The sequence below is a fragment of the Aegilops tauschii genome, chromosome 4 (assembly GCF_002575655.3).
Source record: "Aegilops tauschii subsp. strangulata cultivar AL8/78 chromosome 4, Aet v6.0, whole genome shotgun sequence".
NCBI classification, from domain to species: domain Eukaryota; kingdom Viridiplantae; phylum Streptophyta; class Magnoliopsida; order Poales; family Poaceae; genus Aegilops; species Aegilops tauschii.
The window spans coordinates 516795891-516810447 of record NC_053038.3 but is presented as its reverse complement, the minus strand read 5'-3'; the positions used below and the strand labels follow the sequence as shown (position 1 = coordinate 516810447).

General features: G+C 49.1%; 1 protein-coding gene across 1 annotated transcript; it reads left to right on the top strand.

The window, feature by feature from the left end:
* Nucleotides 1-11310: 11310 nt before the first annotated feature.
* LOC109780213 (scarecrow-like protein 6) lies at nucleotides 11311-14107 on the top strand. Its single transcript, XM_020338796.4, has one exon. The coding sequence runs from the start codon at nucleotides 11929-11931 to the stop codon at nucleotides 13846-13848; it is 1920 nt and encodes a 639-aa protein (XP_020194385.3). The 5' UTR covers nucleotides 11311-11928; the 3' UTR covers nucleotides 13849-14107.
* Nucleotides 14108-14557: the final 450 nt, after the last annotated feature.

Below are 14557 nucleotides of genomic sequence, written 5' to 3'. Positions count from 1 at the left end.
AAAAACAGCAAGGTAACTAATGATAAAAGTGAGCACAAACGGTATTGCAATGCTAAGAAACAAGGCCTAGGGTTCATACTTTCACTAGTGCAAGTTCTCTCAACAATAATAACATAATTGGATCAGATAACTATCCCTCAACATGCAACAAAGAGTCACTCCAAAGTCACTAATAGCGAAGAACAAACGAAGAGATTATGGTAGGGTACGAAACCACCTCAAAATTATCCTTTCTGATCGATCTATTCAAGAGTCCGTAGTAAAATAACATGAAGCTATTCTTTCCGTTCAATCTATCATAGACTTCGTACTAGAATAACACCTTAAGACACAAATCAACCAAAACCCTAATGTCACCTAGATACTCCAATGTCACCTCAAGTATCCGTGGGTATGATTATACGATATGCATCACACAATCTCAGATTCATCTATTCAACCAACACGAAGAACTTCAAAGAGTGCCCCAAAGATTCTACCGGAGAGTCAAGACGAAAACGTGTGCCAACCCCTATGCATAGGTTCATGGGCGGAACCCGCAAGTTGATCACCAAAACATACATCAAGTGGATCACGTGATATCCCATTGTCACCACAGATAAGCACGGCAAGACATACATCAAGTGTTCTCAAATCCTTAAAGACTCAATCCGATAAGATAACTTCAAAGGGAAAAACTCAATCCATTACAAGAGAGTAGAGGGGGAGAAACATCATAAGATCCAACTATAATAGCAAAGCTCGCGATACATCAAGATCGTACCACCTTAAGAACACGAGAGAGAAAGAGAGATCAAACACATAGCTACTAGTACATACCCTCAGCCCCGAGGGTGAACTACTCCCTCCTCATCATGGAGAGCGCCAGGATGATGAAGATGGCCACCGATGAGGGTTCCCCCCTCCGGCAGGGTGCCGGAACAGGGTTCCGATTGGTTTTTGGTGGCTATAGAGGCTTGCGGCGGCGAAACTCCCGATCTATTGTGTTATTGTGTTCTCCGATGTTTTTAGGGTATATGGATACATATAGGCGAAAGAAGTCGGTCAGGGGAGCCACAAGGGGCCCACGAGGGTGGGGGCGCCCAGGGGGGCAGGCGTGCCTCCCTGCCTCGTGGCCACCTCGAAGCTTCCTTGACTTCAACTCCAAGTCTCCTGGATCACGTTCGTTCCAAAAATCACGCTCCCGAAGGTTTCATTCCGTTTGGACTCCGTTTGATATTCCTTTTCTGCGAAACACTGAAACAAGGGAAAAAACAGAAACTGGCACTAGGCTCTGGGTTAATAGGTTAGTCCCAAAAATAATATAAAAGTGTTTAATAAAGCCCATAAACATCCAAAACAGATAATATAATAGCATGGAACAATCAAAAATTATAGATACGTTGGAGACGTATCACCCATTAAGGCCCACTACTTCCCCCGGCGAATTCCCGTAACTCTCCGGTACTCCGAAAAATACCCGAATCACTCGGTACCTTTCCGATGTCCGAATATAGCCTTCCAATATATCGATCTTTACCTCTCAACCATTTCGAGACTCCTCGTCATGTCCATGATCACATCCGGGACTCCGAACAACCTTCGGTCATCAAATCACATAAACTCATAATACAAATCGTCATCGAACGTTAAGCGTCTGGACCCTACGGGTTCGAGAACTATGTAGACATGACCGAGACACATCTCCGGTCAATAACCAATAGCAGAACCTGGATGCTCATATTGGCTCCTACATATTCTACGAAGGTCTTTATCGGTCAAACCGCATAACAACATACGTTGTTCCCTTTGTCATCGGTATGTTACTTGCCCAAGATTCGATCGTCGGTATCACCATACCTAGTTCAATCTCGTTACTGGCAAGTCTCTTTACTCGTTCCGTAATGCATCATCCCGCAACTAACTCATTAGTCACATTGCTTGCAAGGCTTATAGTGATGAGCATTACCGAGAGGGCCCAGAGATACCTCTCCGATACACGGAGTGACAAATCCTAATCTCAATCTATGCCAACTCAACAAACACCATCGGAGACACCTGTAGAGCATCTTTATAATCACCCAGTTACGTTGTGACGTTTGATAGCACGCTAAGTGTTCCTCCGGTATTCGAGAGTTGCATAATCTCATAGTCATAGGAACATGTATAAGTCATGGAGAAATCAATAGCAATAAACTAAACGATCATAGTGCTAAGCTAACGGATGGGTCTTGTCCATCACATCGTCCTAATGATGTGATCCTGTTCATCAAATTACAACACATGTCTATGGTCAGGAAACTTAACCATCTTTGATTAACGAGCTAGTCTAGTAGAGGCATACTAGGGACACTTTGTTTTGTCTATGTATTCACACATGTATCAAGTTTCCAGCATGAATAATAAACATTTATCATGATATAAGGAAATATAAATAACAACTTTATTATTGCCTCTAGGGCATATTTCCTTCAGAAGGTGCTGGAAGCAGCGAAGGTGTGGGCCTAGCGACCAGGTATAATCAAGGTTCCAGAAAGGAGAAGGAGAAACCGACGAAGAAGAAGGGTCCAAAGTCCTTTCATTGTAAGGACTTTGTTGGTCACATAAGGAGGGAGTTCCCAGAGTGGAAGAAGGCTAATGCATCGTCTAGTGTGGCCGCGTCTTCAGACAATGACTCTGACGATGACATGCTTACCCTATCAAGCGAGCGGTCTAATGAGGCGTGGATATTAGATACAATGAGATCTTATCATGTGACACCTAACAAAGAGTGGTTCGTTGCCAATAAGTCTGATGGTTTTGGAGTAGTCTTTAAAGGCGATGATGTGCCTTGACGCGTTTTGGGCATTGGAGATGTCAAGATCAATACTAAAAGTTGTGTTGACCATGTGCTCAAGGATGTTAGACACTTGGAGTGGTTCGTTGCTATTGGTGATGGTTGTTGATATGTCTCAGATGTATCTATAATTTTTTATTGTTTCATGCTATTATATTATCACTTCCGTATGATTTCTATGCCATGTTATATTATATTTATGACTAACCTATTAACTTAGTGCCCAGTGTCAGTTCCTGTTCTCTGCATGTTTTTTTTTCAGGAAATCCATACCTACAGAAGTCCAAATACGACGAAAAACTTTTTGACAATTTTTCGGACAAAAAGAGAACCTGGAAAGTTCAGGAGAGGACCAGAAGACCCACTAGGTGGACACAAGGCAGGGGGCGTGCCCTGGGGGGTACGGTATGCCACCCTGGTCTATGGGCCCCTTGTGACTCCATTTGCCCTAATTCTTGGCCTATAAATTCTCATATATTCAGAAACCCCCGAAGCCAGACCCAAAACAATAATTCCGGCGCCGCAAGCCTCTCTTCTGAAGCGATCCCATTTGAAGGCCTTTTCCGGTACTCTGCCGGAGGGGAAACCATTGGGGAGGCAATCTTCATTAACCTTGTTGTCTCCATGATGATGTATGAGTAGTTCCTACAGGACCTACAAGTCCATAACAGTAGCTAGATCTCTCTCTCTCTCTCTCTCTCTCTCTTGATCTTGATCTTGATCTTGAATACGATGATCTCCTCTAAGATCAATCTGATGTAATATTTGCGGTGTATTTGTTGGGATACGATGAATTGTGGGTTATGGTCAGACGATTCATTGATATTATTTGAGTCCTTTGAGATCTCCTTGATTGCATAATTTCATAGCCTTGTATTTTTCTCCGATCTATCCGTCTTCTTTGGCCAACTAGATTGATTTATATTCAGCGGGAGAGGTGCTTGGTAGTAGGTTCAATCTTGTGGTGACTTACTCTGTGACAGGAAGGGTGATAAGGCACATATTGTATTGTTGCTGCTAAGGATAAAACGACGAGGTTCGGTCATATTAGTTGATCTTATTCTGTCTACATTACGTCGTCTTGCTTAATGCATACTTTGTTTGAACTTAATAATTTGAGATGCATGCCGCATAGCGGTCTTGGGGAGGAGTAATTGTAGTAGATGCAGTTGGATTAACGGTCTACTTGTCACGGACGTAATGCCTATGTATTGATTAAGTCCTGGATGATTGTCATAACTATGCACTATTCTGTCATTACCCAACAGTAATTTGTTTACCCACCGATGCTATTTATCAGAGAGATGCATCTAGTGAACCTATGGCTCCCGGGTCCATTCTCAATTATTATCAAGCTATCTTCCAATTACTTGATGGTTTGTTTTACTTTTATTTTACCTTTATTATTATACTCCCTCCGTTTCTTTTTAGTCTGCATATAAGATTTGGTCAAAGTCAAACTTTATAAAGTTTGACCAACTTTGTTGGAAAAAATATCAATATCTACAATACTAAAGCTATAAAGTATGAAAATTAATTTCATGATGCATCTAACAATATTGATTTCATATTGTGAATCTTGGTATTTTTCTATAAACTTAGTCAAAGTTGACAAAGTTTGACTTTGACCAAATCTTATATGCAGACTAAAAAGAAACGGAGGGAGTACGTATCACTATCATATTTGATACCTGCAACTGGCAAGAACAAGGGGAGTGATGCCCCCTTGCATTTCTTGGGTGCAAGCATTTGTTTTGTGTGTGTGTGTGTGCAGGTACTGTTGACGTTGTCTATGTGTCGTCTCCTTCTGGTTCGATAAACCTTGGTTTTTAACCGGGAGAAATACTATCTGCTACCTATACTACATGACCCTTCCTCTTCGGGGAATCCCATTTATCATAAGTAGCAGTTATGTCTACAAGGTGGACAGGGACAAGAAGACCATGAGGATCAAGAAGGGCAAGAAACTCATGATGAAAGTAAGGAGGGCCAAGAACAATTTATACAAGATGCGAGCAAGCTTAGTTGAAGGTGTAGCTTATGGAGACACCCATGGCGATCACATCAGTCCAGGCAACCAAGTCCGAGGTGGAGGGTTTAGCGCCCGGCTCATGCGGGTGAGCAAACAGGAGAAGACCCAAGTCTAATCATACATGGGTGTTCACGCAAAGATGACGACTTTAGGATGGTGAAGACATATTCGTCAAGATGGAGTGTTAAAACGGTGTTGAATATGTGTATTGGGCTATAATTAGACTTCGAGTACATGGAGGGTTATGTGTTTGAGTAGGACACGTGTAGCCCGAAACTATTATATAAGTTCGCCGTAGACAGCCAAATAGACTAGACATAAGTTGTAGGTTAAGAAAGAGATCATGACAGGGACGGTCCGGGCGCGCGTGGCCGTGGTGCCGGACCGACCGTGACAGGGAGGTCGTAGCACTTCTGGTGGTTTTGGAGGGCTTATCGTCAATCTATATCACGTGATTGGTACATGGGGCCCGACCCCTTATGCCCCACGGATTGGCCACGATGGTGGATCTCATTAACAAAACATCACATGTCTCATCTACTTTTCTGCAATGACATATTCGCGTATTTTCTAACCATATTGGCCCGATCGCCATAATAACCACTATTATGATGGTTTTGATATATAAAAAAATAACACTCTAGCAGAGTTGCCATGCCTGACAATATCGTCGTAATTTATGGAGCACCATCTACCGGTGGCCATATTTGACGTATCGGGGCTGCCTTTTGGAGTACAATCCATATGGCACTTACATATGTGGCTAAATACCATCATATGTGGCTAAATACCATCCTATTGGAGTTGCAGTGCTCCAATACGCGGATGATACTATAATATGTTTGGAACATGATGTGGATAAAGCAGTGAACCTGAAGTTACTGCTCTACACTTTTGAACTGATGTCTGGGCTTAAAGTCAATTACCAAAAGAGCGAGATTTTCACTGTGGGTGGGGATGAAAACACTGTGAAACACTACGCTGAGTTGTTTAACTGTGATGTGGGTAGCTTTCCTTTTAAATACCTTGGTATGCCTGTAGGCTATACTGCTCTTAGAGACTCGGACTGGGAGTTTATTGTGGCTAAATACCTCAAGGGATTTGAGGCTTGGATCGACAATGCTGCATCCATGGGGGGGGAGACTTACCCTGTTAGATTCGGTTGTCACACAAATTTCGTTGTATCTATGTGGCTAATGAGCAAGACTTTCATTGAAAAACTTGACAAACACAGAAGAAAATTCTTTTGGCAAGGGTATAACAAGAAAAAGAGATATCACCTGGTCAGGTGGGGCAGAATCTGTAGATCGAGAGAGAAAGGCGGCCTGGGAGTTAAAGATCTCCGGAAACAAAACATAAGTTTGATGGTCAAGTGGTGGTGGAAGCTAGAGACCCAAAATGGGCTATGGCAAGATATCATGCGTGCCCGATACTTGAAAAACAAAACTGTGGCAACGGTCGAACCCAGATTCGCTGATTCGCCGTGCTGGAAAGCCCTCCTTAAAGTCAAGGCTTATTACATGGCTGGTAGGAGAATTAATGTGGAATCTGGAAATCTCACTAGGGTATGGAAAGACCCCATTAATGGGTCAAGCCCTCTTCAGGAGAGATATCCTTTACTTTTGGATATTTGCACTAACCAAGACTATACTGTTGCTGAGTTTAAAAATGTTGAAGCCAACACCTTCTTCAGGAGAAGGCTCACTCCTGACCTCCAGAAACAATGGGAGGAAATGAGGAACAATATTAACAGTATGCAGCTAGGTTTGGGGGGGGGGGGGGTCGGGTGTATTGGGGGCTCAATGGAAATGGTAGATTTGTTGGAGAACGTAGCAGAAATTCAAAAAAATTCTACGCATCACCAAGATCAATCTATGGAGTAATCTAGCAACGAGGGAAGGGGAGTGCATCTACATACCCTTGTAGATCGCTAAGCGGAAGCGTTGCAAGAACGCGGATGAAGGAGTCGTACTCGTAGCGATTCAGATCGCGGTTGATTCCGATCTAAGCGCCGAACCACGGCGCCTCCGCGTTCAACACACGTGCAGCCCGGTGACGTCTCCCACGCCTTGATCCAGCAAGGAGAGAGGGAGAGGTTGGGGAAGACTCCGTCCAGCAGCAGCACGACGGCGTGGTGGTGATGGAGGAGCGTGGCAATCCTGCAAGGCTTCGCCAAGCACCGCAGGAGAGGAGGAGGACATGGAAGAGGGGGAGGGCTGCGCCAAAACTTGGTGTGCTGCTGCCCTCCCACCCCCCACATATATATAGGGGCAAGGGAGAAGGGGGTCGGCCCCCTCAGATCCAATCTGAGGAGGGGGCGGCGGCCAGGGGGGTTGCCTTGCCCCCCAAGGCAAGGGGGGCGCCTCCCCTTAGGGTTCCCCCAAACGCCCAGGCGCATGGGCCCTGGGAGGGAAGGCGCCCAGCCCACTAAGGGGCTGGTCCCTCTCCACATACAGCCCATAGGGCCCTTCGGGGCTGGTGGCCCCTCCCGGTGGACCCCCGGAACCCTCCGGTGGTCCCGGTACATTACCGGTGACGCCCGAAACTCTTCCGGTGGCCAAATCGGGACTTCCCATATATAAATCTTTACCTCCGGACCATTCCGGAACTCCTCGTGACGTCCAGGATCTCATCCGGGACTCCGAACAACATTCGGTAACCACGTATATCTATTCCCTATAACCCTAGCGTCATCGAACCTTAAGTGTGTAGACCCTACGGGTTCGGGAACCATGCAGACATGACCGAGACGTTCTCCGGTCAATAACCAACAGCGGGATCTGGATACCCATGTTGGCTCCCACATGTTCCACGATGATCTCATCGGATGAACCACGATGTCGGGGATTCAATCAATCCCGTATACAATTCCCTTTGTCTATCGGTATGTTACTTGCCCGAGATTCGATCGTCGGTATCCCGATACCTTGTTCAATCTCGTTACCGGCAAGTCTCTTTACTCGTTCCGTAACACATCATCCCGTGATCAACTCCTTGGTCACATTGTGCACATTATGATGATGTCCTACCGAGTGGGCCCAGAGATACCTCTCCATTTACACGGAGTGACAAATCACAGTCTCGATTCGTGCCAACCCAACAGACACTTTCGGAGATACCTGTAGTGCACCTTTATAGCCACCCAGTTACGTTGTGACGTTTGGTACACCCAAAGCATTCCTACGGTATCCGGGAGTTGCACAATCTCATGGTCTAAGGAAATGATACTTGACATTAGAAAAGCTCTTAGCAAACGAACTACACGATCTTGTGCTAGGCTTAGGATTGGGTCTTGTCCATCACATCATTCTCCTAATGATGTGATCCCGTTATCAACGACATCCAATGTCCATGGTCAGGAAACCGTAACCATCTATTGATCAACGAGCTAGTCAACTAGAGGCTTACTAGGGACATGGTGTTGTCTATGTATCCACACATGTATCTGAGTTTCCTATCAATACAATTCTAGCATGGATAATAAACGATTATCATGAACAAGGAAATATAATAATAACCAATTTATTATTGCCTCTAGGGCATATTTCCAACAAGATTCTCTACCAAATCCATGTACAAATGGTTGGAAAATCCTCTTAGTGGCTGTCACTACAGATGGATTTGGAAGGCCAAAATCCCTCTCAAAATCAAAATCTTTTTGTGCAAATGTCCCAGGATGTTGTTCTTACCAGGCAAGTTATGAAAAAAGGAGGTGGCCTGGGAACCCCAAGTGCTCATTTTGCAATGAGGTTGAGTCTTCCAGACATTTATTTTTCACTTGCCCGGTGGCTAGAGCAATATGGAGATGTATTGGGATGGCATTGGGGACTGACTTGTGCCCGAATAGTTACTGGCAATACTTCTCTTGGTGCCACACTTTCCTCCCTGCTGGAGGAAAGTATTATACAATGGGTCTCGCTGCTGTTTGCTGGGCAATCTGGCTTGCTCGAAACCGAGCAACTTTTGAGAAAAAACAGATTAAAACTCCTTTTGAGATTGTTTTCTCCGTGGTTTCCTTTTTGCTGTACTGGGCAGGTTTACAACAGGGAGAAGGGCTCAAGGAGCTGCGAAGCGGGGCGGAGATGGTCAGGTCGAGCACAGTGCGGCTGATGAAGATGTGCGAAGCGGTGAGGAGGCCAATCGAGGGAGAATGATCGTGCAAGCTCGGCTTCGGATGCTTTTGTTGGGTCAAGATCTGGCTTTCGTGTTTTTGCCTCTGTGCTGGCGCCTAGTTGTAATAGACCTGTAGGGTTGGTGTTGAACTATGGTGTTGTCAGGTTTTCTCCCCATGGCGTTCGTTACGATGACGAGCGAACGCAGTGGGTTTCCTGGCAGTGCTCGAACTCGCTGTACCTCTTTCCCCTTCCTCCTGTCGTTTTCGAAACTTTGTATTTCCGTTCATTTGCAATGGAAAGGGGTCATGCCCGGTTCGGAAAAAAAATATGGCACTTACATGCTGTGCGAAGAAAATTTACGTGGTCTTTATCTTACGTGGAATGACAGAGAGATCGGAAAAATGATGTCCCACTGACAAGTGGGTTTCAACGATTACGAAGGCAGCAAATATGGCCGACTCTGAGGCAACCTCTGTATCCATATGAAACGCGCTCTGTATCGATCATAACAGTGGTCATATGGCAACTCTGCTCCTCCAACAAGTGAGAGCACCGACTACTGAGTAGGCAGGTACGTACTTGGAGGGGCAGTCCAGTCGCCGCAATGATGGAACGTTTCATTTCACCGGCCGTTTACAAAAGTGGTCACCGGAAGATTTGCTACGCCGTACTACGTTGTCCCGATTTCTCCCGGTTATTTTGACAGGAAATTAAAAAAAAACGAGACCAACCCGGGCTAGACTAGCAGTTCTCGACAGGAAATTAAGAAGAAGACACTCATTGACAAGTCCTTGGTACTTTTGGTTAGTAGCACAGCAAGTCTTCAGTACGTAATACTAGCTGTTGACTTGTTGTTAGGGTTGTAAACAAACTAGACGACCAACTATTGAGCTGAAAAGGATCGACGGTAAAAAGGCACGCCTGACTGCCTGAGAACTAAGCTAAGCTAAAGACCTTCAACTTTGTTATTGATAGTATAGATGTAGAAAGAAGAGCTTCCTAACACCACATTTGTCCCAATCAGTCAATCAGTCGTGTTTTGGTTTGTTTAACATGATCAACCCCGGCACCTAATATATCATTGATTATTCAACAATGTCAAGCAGATTTGTTTGGCATCGATGCTTGGCTTTGCTCAAATCTTCTTTCAAAAAATAAATGAAGAAAAATACGAGATCATCCAGAAAAGGTTTGCCTCGCGACAGTATCTTTAAAAACCTTATGGCATGCGACCAAACAACGAACAAGCACGCTACTCCTAGGCCAAACCTTTACGAAGAGACCACCGCACGTACGTCGATATTGACGGGTCCAACCAAAGGTTGAACTTCATATTTTCATCCCCAAGCCTAGCTTCAAGCCAACACGTTCAACAAGAGCACAACACACACACACGCCGACATTGTCTGATCAAGCTAGAGAGACAGGATCATGGGTTTTCATCTGGAGTATGCACATACTTGTCGTCAAAGCATTACAAATAGTCATTCTACTAGCTAGCGACGTCTCGCAAGCTGGATCGCGACGTTGTGAGATCACAAGGCCTACTCACGTAGCTAGAGAAAGCGTCAGAAGTAGGTAGATGACCTCGTTGTCCAGCTTCCAAACACTATCGCATCACCTTTGATCTCCATCGATGGGAGTGGTAGAGATGTTTGAGAGAGGGTTACACCGGGGAAGACTACAATAAAAACACTTGTTAGTATGCAAAAACAGAAAAATCTAATAAGATACGTTGGATCTTGGATGGATGTCTTAGATGAATCCCAAGGGGGGTGGTCGTGAAATGATCATGAAGGTCCACCTATTCCGTGAGATACATTATGAGAAATCCATCTAGGATCTGATGGCTCTCATGAGATTTTTGTTTTCCTATTTTTGCACACTAAGTGCTTTGATTGCAGTTTGGCCGTGTTACACCGCCATTGCAGCCACCTCACATCCGCCGACCACATCCTTGGGACGCCACCTAGTGTACACCACTCTATTGCCTTCGCAGACAACTGTCATGTCGCCCGTGGCCTGCACGGTCCACGTGTTGGATCCACGCTTGTAGACGGATGACAAACCGCGTATGTACCCTTGCCATTGCCGACGAAGACGACATTCGTGTTGTCGCAACCATCTATCTCCACGGTGCCCTCCTGGACGCGCTTTGGTTGTCGATGCAGTGTTCGACAGTCCACACCGTTGAAGTCAGCCAAGACAGAGGCCCCACCACCGATCCTCAACCCCCCCCCCCCCCCCCCCCCCCACATGATGGCCAGCGGGCTGATGGAAGCACTCGGCGTGGATTGACACATGGGCGAACCATTTTCTTCGGACCGGACGGTTCGCCCATCACCGGTCCGTCTTCATCCGAACACGTCCATGGTATCACAGCGGTCAAACAAACCGCAACAACCTCGAAGATTAATCGTCTCTCGACACGTCAAAAATAAGTTGCATCTCACACCGATGGTGTCGTCTCGACGCTCCGCGTGTCCTCCTGTCCTTTACGACAAGCTTAACGGCCAATGGAGTGGTCGGCCGAGCCAAGCGTGTGCGGGAGAAAAGCAGTGTCGTCGTGTGAGGTAGAAGAAAGACAGAAAAGGTGGCGCCCGCCAGGTCGATTGATCCATCGGTCGGGAGGGGCCGGGGAAGAAGGAAGGCTGCCTGCTTTGGGTGGGTGCCTTTTTCACGTTGCACGCTACCATTCCGCAACGTGACACGGACACAACCCCGCCCACCAACGAATAAAACTGACGCTCACTGCTCCCTCCCCACCTCCACCTCCACCCCGCCATTGCCCGCACCTCTGCCCTCCTCCTCCTCCTCCCAATGGCCCCCCGCCGCTCCCGTTAAGCCGTCTTACCTTAGCGCTGCAAGAGAAGCAGATCACTCGGAGCTCTTCTTCTTCTTCCTCCTGCTGCTGCTGTGGCGCGGCGATGAGGTGAGTGAGCAGAGCTTGCCCGGGAGGGGGATCGATGCCCACGCAGCAGCTCACGACATTCCAGCTGCTCCCGCCCGCCCACGCGCACGGCGACCGGCGACAGTACCAGTTCCAGGACCAGCAGCAGCTCGCCTGCGGCAGCGGAGGAGGAGGCCTGTGGGACCCCGCGTCGGTGCTCGACCGCCGGGCCAGCCCCGCCGCGCATCCCACGCTGTCTTCCCCCTCGCCCCTGCCCGCCGGCGTGGCGGCCCTCGCCAAGAACGTCTCCGCGGCCCCGCCGGCGCAGGCATGGCCGCCCCCGCCGGGCCCCGGGGCGAACGACGACGACGCCAAGGACGACTGGGTCCACCACCTGCCGCCCCTCGACATGGCCGGCTGGGGCGACCCGCACGCCGCCGCGATGCAGGAGCCGCACCCGCCGCCCTCCTCGCAGGACAGCACCTTCCTCCGCTGGATCATCGGCGGCGGGGACGACGACGACGACGACGACTCCGGGGCCGCCATGGACGGCGCTGACCCCCCGGATCTTGACCTCGACCGCATCACCATGCTCCCCCGCCACCCGCCTTCGCTCATGGGGGGCACGGGCCACGGCCTCCCGTTCACGCTCGCCGGCGAGGACACCAAGCAGCAGTTCCGCCCCTCGCCGGGCGCCGCCCTGCATCAGCAGCAGCACCACCTGCCGCACGCGTTCCACGGCGGCGCGTTCCCTTCCTTCGACCCGGCGAAGCGGCAGCAGCAGCAGCAGCACCCGATGGCCGGCGCGGCGCCGCCCAAGCTGCCCCCCTTCGCCGGCCACGGCGCTGCGGCCGCCCTGAAGCCCAAGGCGGAGGCGCCGGCCGACGACGGCGCGGCCGCGGCGGCGGTGGACCAGCTCACCGAGGCGGCCAGGCTCGTCGAGGCCGGCGACGCCTACGGCGCGCGCGAGATATTGGCACGGCTCAATCACCGGCTCCCCGCCGCCCCCGCGGCCGGGACGCCACTGCTCCGCTCCGCCTTCTACTTCAAGGAGGCTCTCAGCGTTGCCCTGGACACCACCGGCGCCCACGCCTCCTCGGCGGCCGTGGCGTCCACCCCCGTCGACGTCCTCCTCAAGCTCGGCGCCTACAAGGCCTTCTCCGAGCTCTCCCCAGTGCTCCAGTTCGCGCACTTCACCTGCGTCCAGGCCGTGCTCGACGAGCTCGGCGGCGCCGGCTGCATCCACGTGCTCGACTTCGACATCGGGGTCGGCGAGCAGTGGGCGTCGCTGATGCAGGAGCTGGCGCAGCGCCGCCCCGGCGCCGCGCTCAAGGTCACCGCATTGGTGCTGCCGTCGACGCACCACCCGCTCGAGCTGCAGCTCATCCACGAGAACCTCGCCAACTTCGCCGCCGAGCTCGGGGTCCCCTTCCAGTTCGTCGTGTTCAACCTCGACTCCGTCGACCCCACGGAGCTCCTCGCCATTGCCGGCGGCGACGCCATCGCCGTGCACCTTCCCGTCGGCTCAGTTCACGCCGCCGCGGTGCCATCGGTCCTTCACCTGGTCAGGCGGCTCGGCGCCAAGCTTGTCATCTCGGTCGACCGCAGTGGTGACCGCGGTGAGCTGCCGTTCGCGGCGCACTTGCTCCAGGCATTCCAGTCCTGCGCGTTCCTGCTCGAGTCCCTGGACGCCGTGGGCACCGAACCCGATGTCGCGAGCAAGATCGAGCGCTTCCTGATCCAGCCAAAGATCGAGAGCTGCGTGATCAGGAGGCACCAGGCCGCGGCCGCCGGCGACAAGCTGCTGCCATGGCGGACAATGTTCACCTCGGCCGGGTTCGTGCCGGTGCACATAAGCAACTTCGCCGAGGCGCAGGCCGATTCACTCCTGAAGAAGGTGCCGGTGAGGGGCTTCCACGTGGAGAAGCGCGCCGGATCGCTGGTCCTGCATTGGCAGCGCGCCGAGCTGGTGTCGGTGTCGGCATGGAGATGCTGAAGGAGCTGCCATGATGAACACAAGTCGGTAGGTTAGTTAGGACTAATGATCCTAACAAATATTTCTGCTGCGACGATCAAATTACTCGTTAAGCATTTCGCCGCCACCTTGATGGATGTTCTGCTGATCATGTCACTTGTTTTGAGTAGATTGTTTGGCAGACTGCAAGGTCTGGTACAGTATCAATGTATTTTAGTACTCATGTTACTATTTTCATGTGGAATCAATATGGTTATGGTGTTTCAAATGTTCCATCAAAGCCGCTATTCGGCCATTTATCTTGCTATTGGTTCTCTGTTAACTTTTTTTTTTTTTTTGCGAATATGGTTCTCTGTTAACTAGCCTACAAAAACGTCTTATATCTTGAGACGGAGGTAGAACTATATAATAAAGCTCCGAAAACATAACACTCATAACCTTGCATCCTTCAGTTCAAATAAGAAAAACTTGCCTGCTTTAGAGGATTATGGTGGCCATTATTGATTGTCCATAATCTTCATGTTCTCGAAATACTTGCATATACTTCTGTGAAAGGAGGCATTATAGAGTAAAATAAAATTTGCGAGGAAATAATAATATCAGCTCTGTTGGTGGTGGTCGACTGGGAAAACAATATGCATTTAGTCAAGAAGACCAAGGCATTCAAATCTTCCAGGATCCGCCAAATTGACATCTAATATGATCAAAAATTTCTTGAACTTGAATCAAA

Coding starts and splice junctions, on each gene's coding strand:
- LOC109780213 (XM_020338796.4), top strand. CDS start 11,929: ATGCCCACGCAGCAGCTCACGACATTCCAGCTGCTCCCGCCCGCCCAC.